This window comes from Balaenoptera ricei, chromosome 8 (genome assembly GCF_028023285.1).
Source record: "Balaenoptera ricei isolate mBalRic1 chromosome 8, mBalRic1.hap2, whole genome shotgun sequence".
NCBI classification, from domain to species: domain Eukaryota; kingdom Metazoa; phylum Chordata; class Mammalia; order Artiodactyla; family Balaenopteridae; genus Balaenoptera; species Balaenoptera ricei.
In genome coordinates, this window is record NC_082646.1 from 86,647,877 (window position 1) to 86,674,180 (window position 26,304).

A 26,304-nucleotide genomic window follows, 5' to 3' on the forward strand; every position below is an offset into this window, starting at 1 on the left:
CAGGTCTGGCTGTGTTGGGAAGGAAAGGGTAGGCTACTAGTCTAGTGCTGGTCATCTGCAATCTTTTCTTTGCCTTTATCGTTATTACAGAGTCAAATAGCAGCATCTGGAAAGAGAGAATAGAAGACTGCAGAGCTGGCCATGCTGCAGACTCTTAGCTGGACCCTTCCATGTTTCTAATATGATACAGAGGACCTCAGCTATTAAAAGGCTGGGACGTGGTCCCAGTTGACAGATGTTAGTGGGATCTTCCCGTATACGTTATACTGTACTATTTACTGCTTCTAAATTCTGATGTTTATCAGATTTTCCGATGGGCAATGGGTAAAGTAATTTGAAAAAATAATAGTATATGAAAATAAAGATAGCCTTGCCCCTTAAGACAAGAGAAAAACTATTTTTCTATGAAAACTAAGGTATGCCCCCTCAGCTCTTCGAATTAGAGTAGCATACTTACATGGGCCGTATTTTTCACCCAGTTTTCCACCTGTGGTAGCTTTAACTTTTAAGTTATTTCTCCATGTTGATAGTCTATCTTCTCTACAGTTTGTCACTGAGATGGCATAATGACATTGTCTAGATGGTATATTTTAAATATAACATGAGTGTTTTGTTTCCTTGTTTTACAGAATAAAGCAATTATTGCTCGTGTTACAAACTTGTCAGATACAGTAGTTGGTCTGGAATCATTTATTGGTTCTGAGCAAGAAACCAACCCACTATATAAGGATTATCATGGTAAGCAGCATCTTTATAATGAAAAGGGCGTGTTCCAATTGCCTGGAAGAATCTTGTCCAGTCATAATATCTACTGTCATGTAGCATGAATTTTATTTTTTAATATATCTGTTAAACGTTTTTCCTTCCTGGCCAATCTTTCATGACAGCTTGTCACCGAACTACATTATGACTAAGAAGCATAGTAGCTATTTGAAAGGTGTCAAACCCAGGTACTAAGGCATGGCTCAGTCAGATGTGCATTTTGTCCCTAAAGTTGCTGTGAAATCAGTCTTACTTATTAACCATGTTAGAAATAAATATTATATAAATTCTAATAATAACAGCTATGTATAGTGGTTTATACTTTACAAAGCTTAGCTGTATGATAAATAAAATTCATACTGTATTACAGTTAAAAAGTCCTAGTCAATCACATTGTCAGAAAGTAAACATCTTTTATTATATTCGGACTTTTCTTTGATCATTTTGTTGTTAGAGTTATTAGCAAGTTTTAAAATGTTACCACCCTAGTATAAACACAGGTCAATTAATCAGGCTTCTTACTTATATTTTTTGACTTTTAATAGTATTTTAGTCATTTGGTTAATTTGGGGATTTTTTTAAATAAAAGTTCCTACATAGAACTGTCGCAATAGGGTAAGTTTAGTAGTTATGCTTATCTTATATCTAAGCTGAATATAGAGTATGGTGAATAATAAATTTTTACCTATTTACTTATTCTGAGTGAATACTAATTATTGCTATTATTATTGTGGAACTACTATACTTCCATGGAAAACCTTAGTCTAAAGACTGAATAGCTTATTTGAAGCCTGCTACAAGATTGTGTAAGATTGTGATTGTAGGACTGTGGCAATTTCTAGAGTCTACCAACAAAAAGATTATAAGATACTTATGACCACCAGTGCTTTAAAGAGTTGGCATAAAACCTTTTAAAAAAATAATAAAATAGCATGATCTAACAATCAAGTATTTTTTAAAAGGCTAGAAAATATAAACTGTGAACACAAACTACATAAAATAATTTGCCTCATGATCATTGCATAAGTGTGCATGTGGTATATGCCCAAATTAACCCTCTATATAATTCATTTAATATATTACTGTTGCTTTGGTAGGAAGAGAACTGTTAAGGTTAAACTATTTCCTTTTTTTTTCTTTTTCTGAAATTTGTATTAAACTATAATTGACTTATAATATTGTATTAGTTTTAGGTCTACAACATAATGATTTGATATAGGTATATATTGAGAAATTATTACCACAATAATTTTAGTTAACATCCATTACCACACATAGTTACACTTTTTTTTTTTTCTGTTGGTGAGAACTTTTAAGATTTACTGTCTTAGTAACTTTCAAATATACAATACAGTATTGTCAACCGTAGTCACCATGCTACACATTACATCTCCAGGACTTATGTATCTTATAACTGGATAAACTATTTCTTTAATTTATTATTTACATTTTATGTTAAAACAACTCAAGTTAAACACAAGTTAAACTTTATAAGTTATATCTGAGTATCATTTGTAAGTACTATGAGTTTATAAATTTAGTAAAATCATATTTTATATTCTAAAAAATATTATTTTGATTGAAACATTTCAAGGGTTGAAAAACTATGATTTTTTTGTGCTGAAATCTCTGGATTGATCAATTTTGTTTGCCACAGATTAATGGGTGATTCTGATGATAAGTAAAGTTTCTGTTAATAAGAAGGACCTGATGAATGATTGATTCACTCTGTAAGGCCTCCTGATTTAACAGTTAGCTAAACAAGCACTTGCAATGTTAAAATGATAAATGTGCAAGTGGAAGTATGGTGTGATTATTTGTAATATATTTTACTAAATAACTCTGTATGAGATATTTTTAATTTGTATGTAAAAGCTGTCTTCTTAATAACACCTTTTGCATTTTCTTAAGTTTAAAAAATTAAGTCAGATATTTTAGTGAATTATTTTTGAAGGGGCCATTTCTGAAGTTAAGCACTTGGAAGTTGACCCTTTTAAGCTAACAATAGTACATTACTAAGCATCCAAATACACACACACACACAAAACTATATACTAGAGAAGCAATTATGTAAATAAGATTTATCTAATTTGTTCAAATCTGGATTTCCCTTCTTCCCCCATGTTGAGGGATCAGTGTCTTTGGGATGGTAATTTTTAAATATGGGCTGAGTCAGGCAGAGAGACGCGCTGAAGAATCTTCCATGTCTTCATCTGTGGCAAATGACCCCGAGTTTAGTCAGAAACTGCATTAAGCTGCACAAAAGCCATCCAGTGCCCTTGTCAGAAAAAATTAGCAAGTGTTTCTACTGACAAGAGGCCAAAGCTCACGGTTTACCTAGCACTGTTACAAAGCTTATAACAGCTACATAAAGGTCTAACATGCCACAGAAATGAGTGTCTTGGGATGGCATGGGGTTAATGTTTGATCCTAGAGTGTGCTCTGAAATGTAGTTTTCTTCAATGGTTTGTTCAAGTCATTAATAAGGTATAAAATGAAATACTTTTCATTAGTGCTTCACTGGTTATCAGTAACCCATAAGCCTTGTTTTGCTGGCTGCTTACTGGTGCATTTAATAAAATAAAGATCACTCAGTGGTGCCGTGGGCAGCATGCAAGGTGATAGCCATATTTGCTTACTGTAAATACAAGAGAAAATCACACGCAAACCGGCTGTAGTTTTGACAAGTATTAAGATCCTTCTTTACATCTGTACTTCTGTACCAAAGTGCAATTAGTTTTCCTCGCACAAGGATTTCTGTTTATCTTATTCTGCTTGATTACTTGAGTATAATCACACCATTTGCTTCATTGCTCCTGGTAGTAAGCTCCAGTTTTAAAAGGGGGAGGATGCTTGTGTGTAAATTTACAGAATTCTGCTGTAAGACTCTTTAATTTATGCGTACAATGACAGCGTTTTTTAATTTTTTAAATTTTCTTTCCACAAGGTTTGATTCATATACGGCAGATTCCTCAGCTTAATAACTTGATTTATGATGTATCGGATGTCAAAGACTTAGCTTTTAAATTAAAAAGGAAGCTATTCACCATTGAGGTAAGAGAGAATTTTTATGTTTGAGTCACAGTCTTGAGGTAAATAGTATCTCTTTTACTTTAATGAAATTCATAAGAGATATTTCATGCTAAATATTTTTAAGTTCTTTTGATGTAACAGAATAATTTTTTTAGACTATCCTTTTTTGTCTTTTATTTTAATGGTATATCATTAGAGTATAGCAAAAATGGTTTTGTTTTAAATGTCTGTTAAAAGTAAGGTCCAAACTTACATGAGAAGTATGACGTGCATATTTCCAAGGCTTTCAAAAGCGTGTTTAATTAAATGTTAATGAGCTGTGCTTATTTGTGTGTGGAATGTGAATGCTACCCACAATCGTGTATGGCTAAGAAAAGAAGATCCTTATCTACATTCTAAAAGCAGTTTTCTTTACTATTAGTGAAATCACCTTTCGCTTTCCGTGCTGAATAAAACAAAAGTATAATTTACACCAGCGTCTTTAAGTAAATTTTCTACAGAAACTTAAACTTTTTTGTGACCTTTATGCCAGAAATAGTGACAGAAAGTAGTAGTGCAAAAGATTTATTTCAACTTAATCTTGCTAAAGAGCAAATGAACATAGCACTATTAAGCAATTAAAGTTGGTGTATTTATTAGTGAAATAAATGCTCAGAAGAGAGAGAGAGATGGCTTCTGGGTGATGTGATAGTTATCAGTATAGTCACTGGTGCAATTTTTTTTTAACAAAGACATAAAACAGCCAAGCAGCCTTGACAAACTATTTTGTTTAATCTCTTTTCAAATGAAAAGCTCTTAAGCAGGCCACTTGTCTTAACTGCTTGAAACCATAAAAAGAGAGAATTGCCACCAATAAATTAGCATATTTTTAACTTCATCACCAAATGATGGTCAATGTGGCTTGGCACTGCTTTGGTGTTTGGGACTTCACCCTTAAGTGACCACTCTGGCCCTTTTTTGACCCTCTGCCCTCTTTAGCTGGCCACTTGATAAGGTAACTTAATGGTGCTCTCTCTTTTTCTCTTTCCCTTCCCATTTGCAAGTGGCACTAACCTATAAATCATTGTAAGGGCCCTATCCAGTGACAAATTAATGTGCCCTCCTCCTAATTAATGGTCATCAATGTCCTTAATTATCTAATCCTATTGAGAGCAGTTAATAGTTAATCAGGCAGCCAGTTCTTCAAGCAGGTCATCTCTGCAGGAGTGTTAGAAGTTTCTCATCTGGGGATGCTCCCTTCAAAAGCCACTTAAAGCCAAAAGAAGGAGAGTGTAGAAATAGTGATTCTTGAGCTAATTTGCCTTAGTTCTCAAAAGGAACCATTGATATGGAACCCAACACTGTAATTGTTCAACATTGTTTCAGTTTTTCTGACAGAATATTGGGTAATTTACCATAATATTGCTAATACTTTTAGAGGGATAAAGTTATACTTGTTAGCATCACAAGGAAAGCATGCCTCCTCATTTTCTTTTAGGTGGAATTTATATATTTAATGAAAGATATAAGATATTTTTCTCCATGTGGCACCTTTCTCCCAAGATGAGTATTCTGACAACCAGGTCTAAGGTATCATGTCTGTCACCATACAAACTAAGCAAGGAGATTCCCTAGTGAAAAAAATATTGCACCCAGAGAAGATGGTTAGCACAGTAACGTGAATCATGTTTATTTTCTCTCTTCCTCTCTCTCACACAGACACACACACACACACACACACACACACACACACACACACAAACTGGGTCTTATTTTGGGGGGTGAGGAGTAGAAATAAAGGACTTATATGTCAAGTAGGACCTCTCCTTCGAATAACTTTAGATTCTAATAGTGACTGCATTTTACTACACTTTACCACTGGAGCTGATAAAAGATCTAGGTTTCTGTTCCATTTCCTCTCTCTTCTTCCCACTATCCTAAACTAAGAGAACCATTATAATTGGTCACCCTATGATTTGGAAGCAGTATTTAAAAACAAAACACAAGTAGGTGGTTGTTCTTTTTTTAAAGTTAATATTCAATACAGTTGATCAAATCCTTTACCTTTTTGGCTTATAACCTAATGAATATGGTTTTTTTTAAGTATAGAAATATAAGTGAAACATATTCTAAATAACTTATTTACTTATGCCATAACATTCAATTTGGTGATTAGAAAAAAATGTGAATTAAAGAATCAAACCTAACAGAAGTACATACATATAGGATAAAATCATGTATTTCACGAAAGATTAAGTGCTTTAAATGTAGCATTGTACATTATAAGATGCATATGGAAACAGATAGCAAGTCTTTCATGATATATTATGGGCAGTGGAAACAAGAGGATTCCTTCATCAAGTGGCAGTGTTTTGATATGCACAACAAATAAATATTTTTTTACAACTGCCTTGATATTTAAAAAATAAGGAGATGTACACTATAGTAGTCTGTAAAGTCTGAGGCTATAATATACCAGACATTGAATCCATGGCTTTCTTTCAGAAGGAAAGTTGGTTTAGCAGGTAAAGCAAAAATAACTTTTCTGATTCCATGCAGGTAGATTTGTTACATGTGGGAATTTACTGTGAGTAACATGGTCTCAAAATGTGGCACAGGTGGAAACAAGGGGCAAAAGAAACAAGTAAAAACCCTCATCTCTATTTTTAGCATCCCTTTTCTTTGATTTATTAAATCATTGCCTTTTTTCATATGAAAACTGAATGTGTTTTTACTAATAGCCACCCAGGGCCTCTAACAGGTAGAGCAACTTTAACCAGTAATCTCTAGTTTCTTTGAGTGATTTGGAGAAGGCAAAAGAATATTTCTCCCTTTTTGGAGCATGTATTAGTATTGTCCAGATTCAGGTGGAAGCATTTGTCTAATCACAGTAAATTTTTAGTGATACTTAGTATTCATCAACTATAAAGCTGTATGAATTAGCCCCTCTACAAAAACCATAATAGCAGGATCATATCTACAGTAATGACACTAAAATCCTGGCATGCATTCTGAATAAGTAAAAGAGAAAGTTTAAAGTTGATTCAACATGGCTTCAGGTTAAAAGAAATAACTTGCCAATTTTTTGAATGTTGATAATCCTTGTAAACTATACGTAGTAATTCTCTAGCATATCTGATTAACCATAATATACTACTTATTTCTTGACCTTACCATAGCTCCATTCAATCATAGCTAGCATTTATGAAGCCCTTATTGTGTACCTGGCACTGTTCTGGCTTATTTATATTTTCTATATTGAGGTTAAATATTTTATAACCAAAGGCTTTACTAAGGTATAATAATAGACTCAATATATGGAAACTATGTCTTTTTCATCTTTGTATCTATCCCAGAACTAAGAAGAGTCACAGACTTAGTAGGTATAAAATCTCTGCTGAAATATATATAATGTAGGTAAATTATGGAGTTTAAAGAATAGCCCAAATAATACAGCTATAAATATTATGTAAGTTCCACTGGTCAAGTGACCTATAAACACTACCTTCTCAGTTAAGTTCTATAAAATGTATAACTAGGTTACATAACTTCACTTCCAAGATGAAATAACTACTTAGATTTGTATTTTTTCAGTTTCTATAATTTTTGCTTCTCTGATGTTGGGATCATCATTAACCAGTTTTCTGTTTATATTAGTAATTATGATGTAATTATAGTACATAAGAGATTTGGTAAGATTTTAAATGTAGCTGTATTTAATTTGATGACATGATCAGAGCAGCATTTTTACTTCCATTTAATATTATTGTGCTATTTTGATTTTGTATTGTTCAGTTTGGTCATATCTTAACACACTCTAGTAATCTAATTTTCTAATATAAATAATAATAATGTATTATTACATTAGGTGCAGACCTTATTAAAGTTATTACAAACAAGGTTTCTGCTTGTGATTGGACAGTTTTCTAGCTCTAAGATTCAGTGTTTCTATGTTCAAGTCAGAAAGTATGGTTACTGGGGTATACTGGAATATACAAAAGACATTCACCGTTCACTGCAAATTTTCAGTATAAAGATAAACAATACTTATGTAGGCTTTTAACTGGTTCAAAAATAGTGAGTATCATAAATATCATATCTGTGTGGGTTTTGTATGCTAAATGAATACTAAAAGTTCAGAAAATCAAAGTAAATCAACTTTATTCATGGTTGTCTTGTCATACATTGCCCCTAATTCGGAATACAAGACCTCAGTACCTCTCCAATCACCAAGAACTTTTTCTCACAGAATAATTGATCAACCTGTATTTATTAAGAAACTATTATTTTTTATGCACTTAGTAGATTCATTCTTAAGTATTAAGACCAGAATAGTATATGCCATCCATATAAATTAGCTTTATATTAATACTACAATATACTTGATATGATTCAGTAGAATTATTTGAAATTTTTACATATTAGAAAAACATAAACTTTTGCAAACTACAAGGGTGTCAATCACTGTGACAACCTTGGACAATTTAGAGTGTTGCATGATATCTTTGGTCCTAGGTTTCCTTACTCCCCTACATTTTTTAAACAGCTTTTCTAGTTCTTAAATGAGAAGTAGAAAGGTGACTGTATGTTTACCATATCTAGAGGTAGAGGGAAGGGAGAGTTAACTTATGTGTCAATTCACAGTTATGTCACAAAAATTTAAAAAATGGAAACATAAATGTCTGGCTCAGGAGCATTATTAGGTTGTAGCATCATTAACCATGTAGTCCAAATATACCTTTTCTGATAATGATGCCCTCCACAAATATTGATTGGTATTTCAAATCCCACATATACTGCAGTTAGCAAAAAGAAAACCAAAGTGGAACATAGACATCTATTCTTATAGATAAAATCATTTCTCAAAAGTAAACCCAAATTAACATTCTTTAACAGTAGAAATGTCATTTTATACTGTTTACATTTTAATGTTCATTATATTATCATCCCCATATTTACACTTTAATTCCCAAGTGATGTAGACATACAGTAATGTCATAAAGTTTTCACAGAATCTCCAGAAGCTGGGTTACTACTATGCTCTATATATTTCACATGTCATAGTGAGCCTATCAAAACTGCATACCACCTTAAAGGGAACACAGTTTTGAGACTCTGTCTAATCCTATTTCTTCCCACTTTGGAATCTTAATTAGAAGAGATAAGAAAAAAAAAACATCATTTAACTAAATTATTGTCCTGAATCTGTAGCAAAAGGTATAATCCGAAATTGGGCCAATTAGTGAACCCATAGTTAGCTATGCTGCAGCGAACAATTTGATTAGATCTGACACCATCCTAGTTCCCACTGTTGTTTTGCCAGGTATGATGGTCAGACTTCAAAGAGCTTGAGGCATCAGCAGGGCAAGGTTTGGAGGCCAGCTTAGGTCCGGTTGTTAATCTCTCTGCTAAAACCACAGCAGCTCTCACACAAAACAAGCTTACACGACACAATCATGCGGTATTAAAGTTAGGGTTGAGTCATGCCAATTTGCCTTTGATTTTTTGATGATTGACCAGAGATGGCTACATGACTAGACACATGCTAAAAGTATACTGATTAGGTAAGTTCCCAAAATATTTGAAGTATTTTTTAACTTCCTATATAAATGTTGTGAAAGCTTATTCCCTTTGATCAAACTTCCAAAGTAATAGTACTATATTGGGGGTGGTGGGGAGGGAATGAGTATTTCTTACTGGCAGCTTGAATCCCAAACTTTTCACTTACTGCTTCATAAAAATTTGTCTTTACATTAATAATTCCTTAAGGAGAATGTAAAAGGAAATAAAAGGAAATTGTTTCTAAGTGGTAAGCTTTTTAGAAACCTATTAAGTGTGTTGAAAGAAAAAACATTTTTCCCTGCGTCGTTTATGTTCACTGCAATTTTTCTGAAATTTCTTTATAATTATTTTGCACTTAAATGTTGAGTAAAGTGCCCTTCCAGGACGTGATTGCATAAGTGTTCTTTTCTCTGCATTCTGATTTGTTGGAATATTGCAGCAATAGTGACATGTTTCCATTCTGAGAAGAGCCTAAGGCTGCTTTAGTATTATTCCAAATGATTGAAGCTGCCATCTTGCTGACTTTCCCTTAGGCAGCATAAGGCCTGTTTGCTTTTGTGTTCGTTTCACATGCTTCCTGTGAGTTTGGCTGGCAGAACATCAGTGCTTCTCTTGGCAAGGAAGAGTAAATTCATGTTTGGCTATTACATATCTTAAAGTTTCTGTATGGTCAGCAACACCTAAGATATTAAACTTGTAATTCATTACATCAAATGAATCCTGTTTCTTTGAGAGATACTTTTAAATATCTATGACACCTTGACTATGAATCATTTCTATAAAAATATCATCCTTTTATAAATTGAACTTAAGGTCTAATATTTCACACTGCACTATTTTTTATACTAATTCCTACTGCATTTTACTTAGGAAATTTAAGGAAAGCATATATTTGAATAACGAGATAGTTGCATAAAGCAAAAGTCAAATACTTAGAATCTTGCCAAAGAGTCTTCGGTCCATGGGTCTCTCCTAAAGATCCTGTGGTACCTGTAGTGAAGTAATCTCACCTTTGAGACCAGGATGATACAGATTTAGCATTGCATAAGGGTGCAAGTAGAAAAATATCTCTTCTCCTCCTTCCTAAATTTTGCAGATACAAACATTTTTGTATGTGTTCTATGATGTGGCTCCAGGAAAATTATATTGCAGTACTTCAAGGATTATTTTTTTTAAAGCCTTTGTAGAACTGCTGTAGCAGAATTCACTCAGTTTACATGTTATTCCCTGAAACACTTCCCCCCACAATGTATTATTTATAGTGTCTAAGGAGGATAGGAAAAGAGAAAACAAAAAATGATGACAAATCATGGCTGTCCCATTTCATCAGCTAAATGCATTTTTATGTTCCTAGAAGGTAAGAACATATATTTTACTAATATAGCCTCCAAGGTACTTGGAAGAGTAAGAAATACATAGCAGAGCTTAATAAAGATGGTATCCATGAGCTTTTTGATTGATGTAGGTAGCTTTGAGGATACTTTTATACCAAAAATATCCTTAGTCCTTCTTCAATGTCTTTGCACAGCAAATGTCCAGAATATTCATTCCTCCATTCCTTTCATGGCTTTTTCTTATCGCTGGATTATAGATTAAATAGTCCAGTCTCCTTCTTAGAGAGGTCTTCCCTGACTGGCCCATCTGAAGTACTCACTCAGCTACCCTCTATCATGTACCCTATTTTAATTCATAGTGTAACACTTATGTATTACTATAGCTGTTTATCAGTTAATTTGTTTATTTTCCCAACCTCACTCAACCTTATCTGTTGTAAGCTTCACGAGAGTAGGGACATACTCGGTCTTGTTTGCAGCTAAATCCTGAGCATGTGTAGTAGGCATTCCATAAATATTTGTTAAACTGTTAAAGTACTATTTTTAAAGTAACTTGTATCTATCATAACTTTCTTTAAAAATGTGTGTTGAGTATCTCATTTATTCCAGGCATTGTGTTGGGTACTTTCACATACATTACCATATTTAATTCTTATTTGATCCTCATAGGAACCCTTGCCATAGGCATTATAATGCACATTCTAATAAGGAGATATAAGGAGTTATAAAACAGTCCCAAAGTCATAGAGCTGTGCTTAGAGCCAGGACTAAATTCAGATCTTCTGACTCCATGTGCAGAATCATACTGGAAAGTTAACATGTTCAGGAGCTCTGCTAATTATTATTAATAAAAAATTAAAAGTTTGATTGAGTGTTTGAGTCCTGAGACTACTACATGTGCTTTAAAGACATTTCCTCATAGATCTCACAATGCCATGTACCACTATTACCTATACTTTACATATGAGGAAACTTAAGGTTCAGAGAGATCAAGCAACTTAACTTAGCCAAAGACACAGAGTTAATACTAACTGACAGAAATGACACTTAAATTCAAGTCTGTTTTATTCCAAAGCCTGTGCTCTTAACCACTAACCACTCAGCACACCCCAAGGTGAACCACCATCTCATCTTCAGTACATAAGCCAAAAAAGCCTCTGCCCTGTTAAAAAAGAACGAACCTCCAAAAAATGTGTAGGTATATATGTAGGTGCGTACATATATGTACAGGTAAACATAGCATATGTGTGTATGTATGTATACATGCATACTTATACATTATCTTTTAACATTCAAGTTAAAAATTCTTTTGTTCCTAACAAGAATTTCTACTCTATTTTTATAAATACATTATAAAACTCAGACTGGATTTATCTTAGCTTCTCCGTTATATAATATTTTGCTATGTTATGTGTGTGTGTTGTGTGTGTTTGTGTATATACACACATATAACATAGCAAAATATTTTATATATATATATATAATTAGAGTCGCAGGATTGTTCTTTCCTCATTTTTTACTTACTTCTGGTATATGGTAGGTTTTTTTTATTTTTGGCTGTGTTGGATCTTCATTGCTGTGCGCGGGCTTTCTCTAGTTGCGGCAAGTGGGGGCTACTCTTCATTGCGGTGGCTTCTTTTGTTGCAGAGCACGGGCTCTGGGCACACAGGCTTCAGTAGTTGTGGTGCGTGGGTTCAGCAGTTGTGGCTCACAGGCTCTAGAGCGTAGGCTCAGTAGTTGTGGCACACGGGCTTAGTTACTCCGCGGCATGTGGGATCTTCCCAGGTGTCCCCTGCATTGGCAGGCAGATTCTTAACCACTGAGCCACCAGGGAAGCCCGGGTAAGGGTTTTTAATAGAAAAATTAATTTGTAAAAACTAAAGCCTTTTCACTAAAACACTATCCACTTCTGCAGGATTTCTAGATCTTAGCTAAATAAGGTGGGGAAAGTATTCTATACAGAGAAATATGGTTCCCTTATTCTAGTCAACTATATTGATATGGTTCAAAAGTATCCCAAATTTAGTTACAATATATTATTATTGTATTCACTTAAGTTCTACATTCAGGTACTTTTTTTTTTAATTAAAGTATAATTGACATCATTCAGGTACTTTTGCAAATATTAATTTGCTCATAGATAGTTACCATGTTTTTATATTACGTTTTATATTTTTCTAAATTATTTTAATGTATCATCTTTGGAGCATCAAAAATTATCTTCAGATAATTAAGGTGTATACAACTTATAGTAAGAGTCAACCAAATTCAGTTTTTCAAAAATTAAAAAAATTTTTCTAATTTTGCCTCCCCTTTTGTAATAACTGGTTCTAATGAAGGTTTGATCCATTCATACTAAAACCTTTTTTTTTTTCTGTTGCAAATGTTTCATTTATTGGAAATTCTTTGAATACCACCTTTAAGCAAAATTAAACAGTAAATCTTATGATCACAAAATATTTTCCTTTTATAGAGTAATACTACTAAAAAAGTTTCCTATAGTTTGGTAATAAGAAGAAATTGTGTTCCTCATTAAGGAAATATGAGATTAAATATAAATTATTAATTTTTAAAAGGTAAGATTTGGGAGACCATAATAAATAATTAAGAGAAACTGGGATGTAATGGAAATGCCTTTGGCCACACAACTAGTAAAGCAGTTCTCTTATTTAAGTAGAAATTAAAATTTTGTCAAAGTTATTACTGTCATAACTCTCTGCCACAGTGGACATTCTGTAGAGTAGCCAGTTCAGGTTCTTTGTATCTGGTACAGTGAAGTTCACTGAACTGTTTTGTCAGGTGCTGTCAAGTCAACCCACCATTGTTGTAGAGAATCAAACTAAATCATTTTGGCATGAGCCTTCCAGAAATAAGATACCCAATATACATGGTTTAATGAAATTGAGTATTTGGTTTCAACTTTTTGTAAGTATGACAAAAATATATTGCAGTCATTCAGAAGTTTCTGAGTATATCAGTCGAAATATCTGACCCTAAACTTTACTGAAAATTTGTTTTAAATATCACTACTTAATATAAAAAACACTTGGAATGTATTTGTCTGTGTTTTGTTAGGTGTATGATTCTTCACTAAACATTTCAAAGTAGTAAAAGTTCCAATTGTATAGTCATTTAGTAAAAAGAGAGGGAGTATCTGTTACTAAAGTTAAAATTTTCTGTTGTAAAATGAAGCTAGTGTCAAGTTTGATTTAACTCTTTTTGTCTCCGAAGGCTATTATAAAAAACAAAGTTGTATTTGATTAGATTTTTAAGAACTTAATAAATTGTTTATGAATCTGCTAAATGTTTAATTCTTATATAATTTGAAAAATAGCTTATCTTTGTGATCAATAGTTATTTAAAAGGCATTATTATAGTGTAGACTTAAATACCTCAAAATTTTTACTTACATATTTTTATAGGGGCGTTTTTTTGTTGATATTCCTGCTCAGTAATCTAAGGAATATTTTACCAACTTATACTGTAGCTATGGTGTAGCACTGAAAAAGCTTTGAACAAAAAGCCTCTTGGTGCAATTAAAGGTCACTTGTACATATTATAATAGACTACTAATTTACAAGATCATTGTGAAGGGTCAATGCTATAGCATGAAATGGATTGCCCTTGGTGAGCCTGTAAATAAATGTGTCAACTTATCTTGTATTCAGTGGGCAAAGGAAAAAAAACTAACATGATACTAGCTTATTAATATTTTTATAAACAGTTGCTAAAATGTCCAGCAAAACCAAATGCACTAGTGCTATATTACTGACATAAATAATTATAGAAAATTATTAGAGTATATAACTACAGTTTTTAAGGAAAACTGCTCACACATACATAAATGCACACAAATTTTTTAATTAAGTATATGGATCATGTCCAGGTATAGATAAACACAGCACAGTGGTAGTGTTTAAATGGCCTTTACCAAAAAGCTAACATGTTTCAAAATGGCTAAGTTGTACATACTCCCTTTTCTCTGTAATGAAGTTCAAAACTTGTCAGTGATAGGTATGAAAAAGGAATCGAACTGGATAGTGACTTATTTTAGTTATCTTTCATAGCCTTTCCAATGCTCTTAGGGAAAAAATGGTAGTGCAGAAAACATATTAATAATGATCTGTGCTAAATAAATTTAGTCATCTGATTTTTCAATAAATTAAGACTTCAGGATAAAAATAAAAGTAATGATGAAAAGAAGATATTTTGTACTTTAAAATAATTTTAATACATTTATATTTTACATGTTTTATATATATACTTATGAGCTATACCTAATTTTTTATTCTCAAAATAATATCAAATTAGTAAAAATACACTAATGAAATAAATTTACCAGCACTTTCTAGATGCTTCCCTCTGAATTTGGCCATTCAGACACACAACAACTATACACTCCTAATTTTCTTTCTGGTTTCTGTGTACTATCAAAAATGAAAAAAATTAAATTTATAGTCAATGCCAAAATAAATCTTCTGTGTCAAACAAAAATAATTTAACAGTGGGTTTGAATCAAGAATCAAATGAACAATAATAAGTTAATCTTTAAAAACCTGACTGATTGGTCTATAAAAATACTAAGGCTGCTCAGTGAGGCCAATCATGAAGTAAGTAGCCAAGAATAGCTTGAACCCAAGTAATGTTTCTCTGCTTGTTATTTAGCTCTTGAATGTACACTCTGTACTGTTTGGTTTGTTTTTGTTGCCATACTTCTTTAGAACAGTGCAAACACCTGCTTAAGCCTTGTTTGTAAAGTATGGAAGCTTTGGGGAAATGCGGTTCATTTAGGGACATAAATGCTTTAAACTCGTGTCTGTTTTACTTATCATGGCATCCCCTTTTCCTAGTTCAGTGCCTGATCGTGTAGGTGCTCAAAAAATATTGAATGAAGGACTGAATGAATGAATGTCTTCTTGACAGTGCTCAAAACTATTAGGTATGCCCATAAAATCTCACCATTCCAGACTGTACATAATAGTCTGATAATGCTAATAAGGTTTCCATAAATGCTTAATATTGAGTCTAAGGTTTTGACTAAGTAAAACAACCTTCAAAAAATATTAGCTAACAATAAAATGGACTGTTATTGCTGAAATAAAGAACTGTACTCCTCAAAAATACTAGATAGGAAATGAGAAAAAATATAATTTTTAGTTAACAAAATGTGATCTATTTGTATCATGATTTCATTGTGGTCATTTTATTGCCATTTGAAAATTATTTTGAACACTTTATCTTAAAAGATGTATGATAATAAACATTCTATAAATGTCAATAAGAGTTTTCCAGTCTTATTCCTTAAGGGCACTCTTAGATTCGGACTAAATTTGTAAAAGTCCCCCAGAGCTGAGAGCAATCATTCCTAATTCCTGGATTTAAAGTACCTATACCTTCTAACCCGCTTTGATCCAGTAAGTGACTGTTAATATGTCTGGTCTTCTCTGGCCAATAGAGCTGATTTTATTGCCTAATATGTTTTCCTGGCTTTTAACAGAAAAATATTGTAGAAGATTTTTAAGACTTATGAGTTAGGGATGAAATAATTATGTACAATGGAATTTGAATACAGCATCTTGGATATTCTACAATTCATATTTAAATATACATTGGCAACAAAGCAACTAATATCACTTCCATAATAACAGAATATATAACTATCATTATTGAAGAATCATCCCATTGACCTCTTTGTGCATGTGGAACTGACAAGTACCAATATAGTTCTTTTTTTTTTTTTTTAAGTTTAATTTTATTTATTTATTTATTTATTTATTTATTTATTTATGGCTGTGTTGGGTCTTCGTTTCTGTGCGAGGGCCCTCTCTAGTTGCGGCAAGTGGGGGCCACTCTTCATCGCGGTGCGCGGGCCTCTCATTATCGCGGCCTCTCTTGTTGCGGAGCACAGGCTCCAGACGCACAGGCTCAGTAATTGTGGCTCACGGGCCTAGTTGCTCCGCGGCATGTGGGATCTTCCCAGACCAGGGCTCGAACCCGTGTCCCCCGCATTGGCAGGCAGATTCTCAACCACTGCGCCACCAGGGAAGCCCCCAATATAGTTTTTAGTTTGGCTTCTTAAGAACTTTCTCCTGGGAAACCATTGTGGTCCAGATAGAAACTTAAGGACAATCATATTTAGAAGAAAATCTTTACAGTGCATAATTTATAACTGAATGCATTTCCTCCACATGTCCTATTGGCTTAATGTGTAATTCGGTCAAGAAACAGAAAGGGTACACGTAAAGATATTTTGGAAATGTGATCTACTCTTCATAGCCATAAGTATGGGCCATTTCTTTGCGTTAGCATGCAGTTATTATAACATTCCCATCATTTTATTGGAAAGGTTCTTATGCTTTGCTCCATGTAAAATTAGGTAAGTAAAAGGCAATTTTAAACCAACTATGCCTCTGATGCTTTAAAGCAAGAGGTTAGCAAACTATGGCCTGTGGGCCAAATCCAGCCCCGCAGTTTTTTAAAATAAACATTTATTGGAACACAGCAAGACTTTTTTAGTTTCTGTATTGCCTGTGGCAGCTTTCACACTATACCACTAAGTTAAGATCTTATGGCATACAAGGCCAAAAATATTTACTGTCTGGTCATTTACCGAGAAAGTTTGCTGTAAAGAAGAACCCCTACTTGAGAAGGCTACATACTTTAAAGAATATTTATTGAGGGAATTGTCAATTAGGGGATATGATTTGTAGACTTAAAATTAAGCTCTATTTGAGTAATAAAGAATTCACATGATCATTTGATGTATAGTTTGCACTTTTAGAATTAATGCAGGTGTCTCTTTGAGAAAATACCTAGATTTCTTAAAAGGTTAAAATTGGAAGGGAGCTTAATGTGCTTCAAAGCCAGCTTCTTATTGTATGCACATATTTTCCCACCTAGCCACTCTGTAATCATGTGGAACCCACTTTCTTAGGGGCAACCCATTTCAATCTCTGCCAAGGACAGTTGCTAGAAAATTCTTTCAGACGCTAAAACAATGTCCCACCCATTAGTACTAATTCTGCTTTCTGAAGCCACACATAAATTTCTATTTTGTATATACTATCATTCAATTCATAATAAACATCTAATATGTGAGAAACAGTTCTAATTAATGTGTATATCTTCTCAGTTTTCCTTAGATTTTTATTTCTTTTTTAAAACATCAATTAAATTAACCATTTTGTGGTATTTATTGTATATTTAACTTAGAGTCTTAAACATGAAGCCCATATAATTTTTACAACATCCTTTAGAGGAACTTTTTAAAACAAAAATAAAGCATTAATTAGAAACATTAAAGTAGTGGTCCTGAATTCTGAAGTAAAAAGGGTAAATTACAGGTTCATACAATTTTAATATTTAAATTTGATGTTTTACTTGTAGCCTGTTTGAATTCACAAATGGGCTTCAGGTGATTAAAAGTGATAAAATCAACATTAAATGTGATCTTTCAACTTTATTATTATAATCTATTTAAGATTAATTTACTATACAGTAAGTTAACCAAAATGTATCATTAAACTTTTGATGACTGAATAATAAGAGGCATATAGATATATTTCTAACAAGTATTAATTTTATCAGCGGAAGTATACCCCCCAACAATTAGCTGCTCATTATCCACACTACCTAGTGTATATATAATTGATAGTCAAGTTAAAACAGTAAGTTTAAGTGGGCACTGTGGATCAAGAAGTTTTGCTTATTTGTTGGTTTTTTTTTTTTTAACTGTAGGAATTTCTTAGGCAAGGAAATAAGGTCATATTGAAGCTTAAAATGTAAATATATTATTAAAAGTAATTTGGGGACTGGTAAGATTATTTTTAAGTCGTAAGAGACTTGAGTTGGACTCTTTCAGCATTTAATTAGGAAATTTAAACATGTAAGGACAGTTTGCTCAAAATTGCTTTTATTTAAGTTCATGCATATTATTATTTTTAAAATAATTATATAAAGATTAGTGTCCTCAGCATTTAAAAACTGTTTTAAAATTAGATAAAACAAAACTCTTTTTCAAAGGTGTTTATGATATAGAATAGAAAAGAAGATTGCATGAAACCACACAAAAAGGACTCAACTACGTGTTTTCAGCCTAATAAAAATGTTGTAAAAATACTTGTAAGCTTGAAAATCACACTAGCTATTCTTGTTTCAAATTCTGTTTAATATATTGTTCTGTATGATTTTATAATAAACAGATTACTCCTTGAACAGGAATTAAGAATAAAGCTGCCAGGAAGGGGTTTTGTTGTCAGAGTAGTTCCCGCCTCATGTTTTGTAAGAGATTTCATGGTCCCATTGTAAAGAGTAGATGATTTAAAACGTGTTCCCAAGATAAACTTTCCCATTGTCATTAATGAGGATGGATAATACTGAGTGACAAGTGCATTAGGAATGACACAGAAAGAGCTGTTAGATTTGTCAGAGCATATCACTTCAGGCAGTGACACTTGAGGACATTCTTTTTGTGGATATTTGCTTGGGGGGGATGGGGGGGAGGTCTGATATAAAGATACCAAGGTTTGTGTTTACTAATAGAATAATGCATTTTACAATTTATAAATATATATTTTCCAGTGTTTAGAAAATATTTGGAAGTTTCTTTAGTTAAGCTCGTCCACATTTTAAGTTTATGCTGATTTCTTCCTAAGAAAGTCATCAAACTGTGTAACATTTAAATATTAAAATACTTCCACAAAACTAATTTTTTTCTTTTAAAAAGTCTTTTTTCTTGGAATATCCAACTGAAGGAAAGATATTAAAAAATAACATACATTTAAAAAAATATTTTGCTTGCTTATTCTTATAAGAAGGGACTATTCTGCATCACCTTTAGAGTAAAGATTTTGAAATAAGATGACACATGTAATTTATATTGTCTTTCTAAAAATATTTTACTTTAGAGAAACACATTAAATAGTGATCAATGAACAATTAATAATATATGACTATTCTGGTATTTAAAGTATTTCCAAACTGTAGTATGCCTCTCAATTTCGATTTTGAACATGCAATTGGTCACTTTTTCGCCTTGATTCATCTTTCATGCTGCCAACCAAATTTTGTCTCTGTATACCTTTTTGACACTAATAATGACTGAGTCTCTGTTCATTTGAGTTCAAGATTTCCCAAGCGGCAGTTTGGAGCTAGGATAAACTATCTATCATGATTGCATACCACTAATCTGTCTCAACCAAACCATCCTATGACTGAAATTATATTTGACAGTTCACCTCTTCTTGATGAGCCTGAGGTGAACATAGCTACAGACCATCCCTGGGAGGACATGGCAACTACTCCATATGTTAGGGAGGGTCCTTTTATTTGTGAAACAAGACTTAAACTATGCCTGTTACAGAAGAGAGATTGCTCTCTCTCTCTCTCTCCCTCTCCCTCTCTTTGTCTCTGTCTCTCTCTCTCTAATTTTTCTAATTTTCATTAGGATTTCTTTTAACTACAAAACTTTTTTTACTCAAAAATGTTTGGTAAACATTTTCTACCATTACAAGTACTACCTATAGGTTAGTTTTGCTGTGTGTTAAAAACCATAAAGTCATTTTTTAAAATATTTATGCTTTCTATAATGTTCTCTTATATATACCACAGTTGTCAAATACCAAAGATTTAGTTTTAGTGTTTTCACCCTTACCTAAATTTATCAGTTCTTGAAACATCTCAGTAAATTTTTATATTACAGAATATTTCTAAAAGATTTTAATTCTCTCATTTTAACATAAAAATATTTTTCAAATTCTTTATTTTAAAGATTAAAAATAGATTTAAAGAGAACAATAAATTGAACACTGTCAGAGGAAATATTATTATAATTTTTTGATAAAGATCCTTATGTAGGCTTAATCATCATTTTTTACCATTGCTATGTAGAGTCTAGAGAAAAATGGCTACCTAAGAAAATAAACTTAATTACTGCATTATATCCTTTTTGTAAAAATATCTTTCTTTTGGAATCAGAAATTATCAAACATTTTAAGATGATGGACAAGGAGATGTTAAAGACTTACTGTTAATACCCTGGAAAAAGAGAAATCTGCAGTAATATTCAAGAATGTGTATGGGGGGTTTAATAGTAAGGCTACTGTTAACAACCAATGTGGAGGACCAAGTGAACAACAGATTTAAATTGGAAAAGGAAAGACTGGGGTTATTTAAATGAAGGCATTTGAATATTAAGTGGATTTTCAAAGACCACATCTAGAAATTTGTTTTTAAGTGGAGTCTATTTTAATCTGTCCTGGATTGTTGAAATGTGATTCTACCTAAAGATGTTCAGATGGCCTGAGGAGTTTTGCCCATGTGGTTCTGTTAGTTCATCAGAGCAAGCACTTAATAAGGTCATTCCTAACTGTCCTTTACTTTTAACTAAAGTTTATTATTCCCTTGGAAAGGTTCGTTTTAGTAAGGGCCATATTTTCTACAATTTTATGAAGCACCAATATAATCACTAAACATTCTGAACAAAGCTTTTCTAAAGCACCTAATGTCACATAATCATCAACTTTATTTTGGAAATTGCTATGAATTGATTTCCTAGTATCACAGAGATAATTGTCTGGTCAGTATAGTGAGTGGAAACACTTTTATATTTTTGGATGCAATATAAATTATTTTTAACAAATGAGCTTAGTCTGCTTTAACTTTTGTTATTTTCTACAGTATTTTTATTTTAACTAATATAATGGTTACCAGTGAGCTACATAAGAATTCAGTAACATTACCTAAGTATCCTGAAAAAAATTTTTAGTAAACTATTTATATATTTCCACATTTTTAAATTTTAACTATATAATTTCTACCAGTGATTGGCATAACATACTTCAGTGACATGTATCTGAAGAAAACTGAGTACTGTCAAAGTAAATTAGTAAACTATTTATATATGTTCTTTATTCCAAAAGTGATTAAATGAAAAAAGTCTAACTTATACACTGACTCTAATGGTAGGCAGCCTTAATTTTGTGCTAAATTTTAACTTAGGCAGTAAAATCTGTGATCCCTTTATCTTACAATAGCCAGTTACTCCTCCCATCTAATTATATGATCATTAAATATACTTTTTTATTATACAATACATCTGCATATTTTTTTAAATAAAATTGCTTCCATTTTTCCCATAAGCATCTATTTTCTAATCAGAAGAGTAGATATTACATTGCTTTACAGTAAATATTCAAAAATTTAAAAATGGTAATCATTGAATAGTTATGATTTGATAAGACAATTGCTTCATTTGGAAAGTAGAACTTGTTTATTTTAAATTTAGAAAACAAGCAGATTAATATGACGTTTTGTGTAATATTTAAATAATTATGCTTTTTGTTTTGGGTTTTAATATAACCTTTTTCCAGCACTTTTTAAAATATACTTATATGCCTAAACATGAAAAATGTGACAAGAAAAGAAAGTAAAATGGTCATGCCTTTTAGTAAATAGCTTATATAAAATTATCCTGAAAAATACCTTATACCATCACATAGGACAAATTCATTGTGCTCTTCAGACTATTTTTAGTAAAATGGCAACACTCAAGTCTCATGTTTATATCAAGAAGGAATAATTATTTCCCACTAAAATAATTCCATCATTTTTCCTCTAGAAATTGGGGTAAAATTTCCTTTGGGTGTGGGTGTGGAGGGGGCGTTGTTTTTAGGGGTGGTTAAGATATCCTGACATAGGATGAAACCATTATTTCAATATCATGTGTATACTGGGTCAACTGAAGTTTGGAGGACTAATTACCTGGAAGGCAAGATCATCCATACATTTTTCTTAATTATTCAGTAAATATTTATGAAAATACTTTTAGGTGACTATTTTACCTAGTTCGGTGCTTTTTATCAAAATACATCCATCATATCTGGTCTCTGGCCACCTCTCCAGGCTCATCTCTTGCCTGAGCTCCCAGTTGCAGCCTGACTCTCACTGGCAGTCCCCACCTTGGCCCATTCTGTCGCTTCCAGTTCTATTGTAAATGCCAAAAATATTCTCCCCTTTCCTCCAAGTATTCTTGCCAGATTGGTCTTAAGATTCATCCTTTAATTCTTGAAGTAGATGTCACTTCTTCTAAAATGTCTTTCCTAATTCTCCAAGAACAAGTTAGGTAGCCCACCTGTTTTCCCAGAATATCTTGTAAATTATCTCTGCTGTAGCACTTAAAGCATTATTTTAATTTCCTCTTTCCTTGATGTCTCTCTACCATACTGTAACCTGGTGACAGAAACTGTGTCATATTCTTATTCATTAATGCATCCACAGCACCTAACACAGGATCTAAGACACAAGAGGAGTTTAGTATTTGTTGAATGAAAAACTAATAATATGTGGAACTCTGCTAAATATCTGACTACATTGCCTTTTTTTAAAACTGTCATAACAGTACTTAACATGAGATCTATCCCTTTAATAAAATTTTAAGTGTACAGTACATTATTGTTGACTATAGGTATAATGTTGTACCCTGACTACGTCTTTAACTAGCTCTCCGTGTGGGTCTGAGTTGTCTGCTCTTGGGGGAAGAGCACTAGTACTCAATCCTCAATGCCCAAACGCAGGGCCACCCTTTCCGTGCCATAGTAGCCATACCAAACTGTTTAAATTTTCCCTAATTACCAAACTGTTTCTTTTTGTTAAGGTTGGACTACTCCCCTCTATCAGCCTGAAGTTAAAAAAAGAAAAAAAAACTGTAGCAGTTAGCTCAATGTTTCCTTCTTGGTGAAGATTTTTCTAGCTCCTTCTCCATTCCATTCACCCTTCCCTGCCAATATTGACATCTTTCTAAATCTTTGGCTTACATAAAACTTACCTTTTTAATGAGAAAGTATGTTGCTTGATTCATTAAAACCCTATTAAATAAATTTAATGTTATTTTTTTTAGCTAGTCTGTATTATATCTCTAACTCTTCCCTCTATAGACATGTAGAGATTCAGTATGGCTACCTATCAGGATGACTAATTAAAGCCAAACCCACTGAGCATTTAAAATGTACCCTTGAAATAGAGAGGAGGTGCCAAGTTGATAACATCTTGATAACATTGGATAATAATATCCCATGGGCTTACATATTTATTGTTCCCAGTCAATTGACATTTATATCTATTATCACTTGAGTGAAACATGATTAATTATTTTATGATAATTTGAATCACTGTTTAAAATTCAGTTTGGAAGTGTTGTGTCCTGACCATCTTCTTTGAGCATTCCTTTAGAGGATTTGGAGCCACTCTGCTATCGAAGAAGATGATTTTTCCTTCCAATTTCTTACACAGTAAACCTCATTGTTTCCAAATAGGAGACTCCTTCTCCCTCTCTCTAAGAATAATAATTTTATGCTGCAGACATCAAAGATGAGGACAAAAATGTCACATTGTGATTCTGTCTCAATGACACTTCACAATAATACAAAGTGAAAACTTCAAGCAAAGAAAGCCTTTTGCTTTTTCCATTGGTGTCGAAAGTCATGTTTCTCGAGGTTGTCTTTTTTTTCCTCTAAAATGGGCATTAAAATAGCCATTTTTATATCATTTATAAAGTTGTAATTGTATCTTGAAATTTTATTCATAAAATATTTCCCCCAAATCACTGTTTTGCATAAGGTTACTTTCTTCCTAACCAAGAAACAGGAAATGTAGTTCCCACTTTTTAATTAACTCCTAGCTATTTTAGTTGGAGATTTATTGCCCTAATTCATATGTAATGTGTTTATCACATAGGAAACATTTTTTTAAAAAATGGGTTAGTAATTTTGTATAATGCTATAATTATATTTCTCATCAGGATAATTATGTAAAAGTAAATAAAGGTAGGGCTAAGATAATACCTAATTTAGGATGCCTTTCAAATGTATAATGCTTATAATTAAAGATTTCAAGTAGAAAGTAAAGGGCCTTAGTTTCCTTACACATCAGCCTAATTTTCAAAATAAAACCGTAAAGTTAGCTGAATGGTTTCTTTGCTTACACATTTACACATTGAATCAATCACAAACTGTCCACTTAGAAGATTTTTGTAAAAAAAAAAAATTGTTAATGTGTCTTTACACTACAGAACAGAACTTAAAAGATGAATTTTATAGCTCATCTAACATGCAAGGTTAAAAGCAGAAATAATTTTAACCAGCCTAGTGCCATCAGAAAGTATTTAAGATTTACGATGGGAAGTATGTAAGTATTCATTTTATATTACTTAACCAACTGGAAGAAACATCACACACTTTCAGTCATTAAAAGTAAATATCATGGGCTTCCCTGGTGGCGCAGTGGTTAAGAATCCGCCTGCCAATGCAGGTGACATGGGTTCAAGCCCTGGTCCGGAGCTTCTGAAGCCCGCGGGCCTAGAGCCCGTGCTCCGCAACAAGAGAAGCCACCACAATGAGAAGCCCGCGCACCGCAACAAAGGGTAGCCCCCGCTCTCCGCAACTAGAGAAAGCCCACGCACGACAATGAAGATCCAACAGAGCCAAAAATAAATAAATAAAATTATTTTTAAAAAAGTAGATATCATGCATTATAGATGATTTTAGAGGCTTAATACAGTATAGATGTTATGCCTTTGTAAACAAGATATTTTCCCACTTTCCTACGTTCTTTCAGTTGGACTAAAAGGCACATAACAAAAATGTAGTCTAGCCTAGCCTAGCACCTAGTAACTCCCACAGATGCATATGCATATTTAGATGCAGATAACTAAACATAGATTCCCCAAAACACAGATCCTAACAACAGCCTTTCTAATGGCACATTGAGCTCCCTAGTGAATAATGGCTGCAGCATCTCAAAACAGAAAGCAACAGCTAGACTTACTTGTGAAGTGACTGTGAAAAGCACTTTTCTTTCCTGACTGTGCTACATACAGAAATCCATGAACCTCTGAAGTAGTCACGTGACTTATGGTGTAGCTGCTGGCAGCTAAGATAGGTTATCAAGCTCTAGGTCTGCTACAGTATTACCATTCTCTCACTCCTACCAAGAATTTTGTTTTTTAAGCAGGGACTGGCTGTTAGCTGTGTAGTATTTATTTTTGTTTTTCTGGGACGAGCATAGAAGGTGGGTGAAGGGGTTGAGGCAGCAGGGATGAGGCTGATGACTGTAAATAGTGCACTCTATGTCTTAGTGATTGGAAAACCTCTGGATAGCTCTGTAGGTCACTCCATGGCCTTCGCCAGCCTACTCAGCTGGACCCAGTTTTAAGTAATTAATGACGATGGAGCCAACATGAGTGTACTCTGTACTCATAGCATGATTCACTAACGGGCTTCTCTGTTGTAGCAGTTTCTAAAGGACTTTACAAGTTGTTCTGTTACATTGAAGTTGTATCAGTTCTTTTTAAAAAATGCATGCCATCATTTGGGACTTTGAAGTCTTTTGTTGAAAGGGGATTTTGTCATAAGGCATTTGTTATAAATGGTGTTTATTCTGTTTCTGTGAAAAATCTACATGTAACTCCTCGGATATGACTTTTATTGAGCATATGTGAGTTAAAAGTAATAATTCAATAAAACAGCCATCATATGAACAGATGATATTCTGTTAAGTGTGGATGAGTAAAACCCCAAAATTAATAAAACTATCATGATGAGACAGTAGTTTTTGATGAGATCTCACATGCCATGTTTTT

The 26,304-nt window shown here is 32.9% G+C and overlaps 1 protein-coding gene across 1 annotated transcript in view; it reads left to right on the top strand.

The window, feature by feature from the left end:
• Nucleotides 1-26,304, top strand: part of ELP4 (elongator acetyltransferase complex subunit 4) — a 234,737-nt gene that overhangs the window by 109,374 nt on the left and 99,059 nt on the right. Inside the window, exons 8-9 of the mRNA XM_059929629.1 lie at nucleotides 630-738; nucleotides 3,710-3,816. Coding sequence (XP_059785612.1) covers nucleotides 630-738; nucleotides 3,710-3,816 — 216 coding nt within the window. The remainder of the gene's footprint in view (nucleotides 1-629; nucleotides 739-3,709; nucleotides 3,817-26,304) is intronic.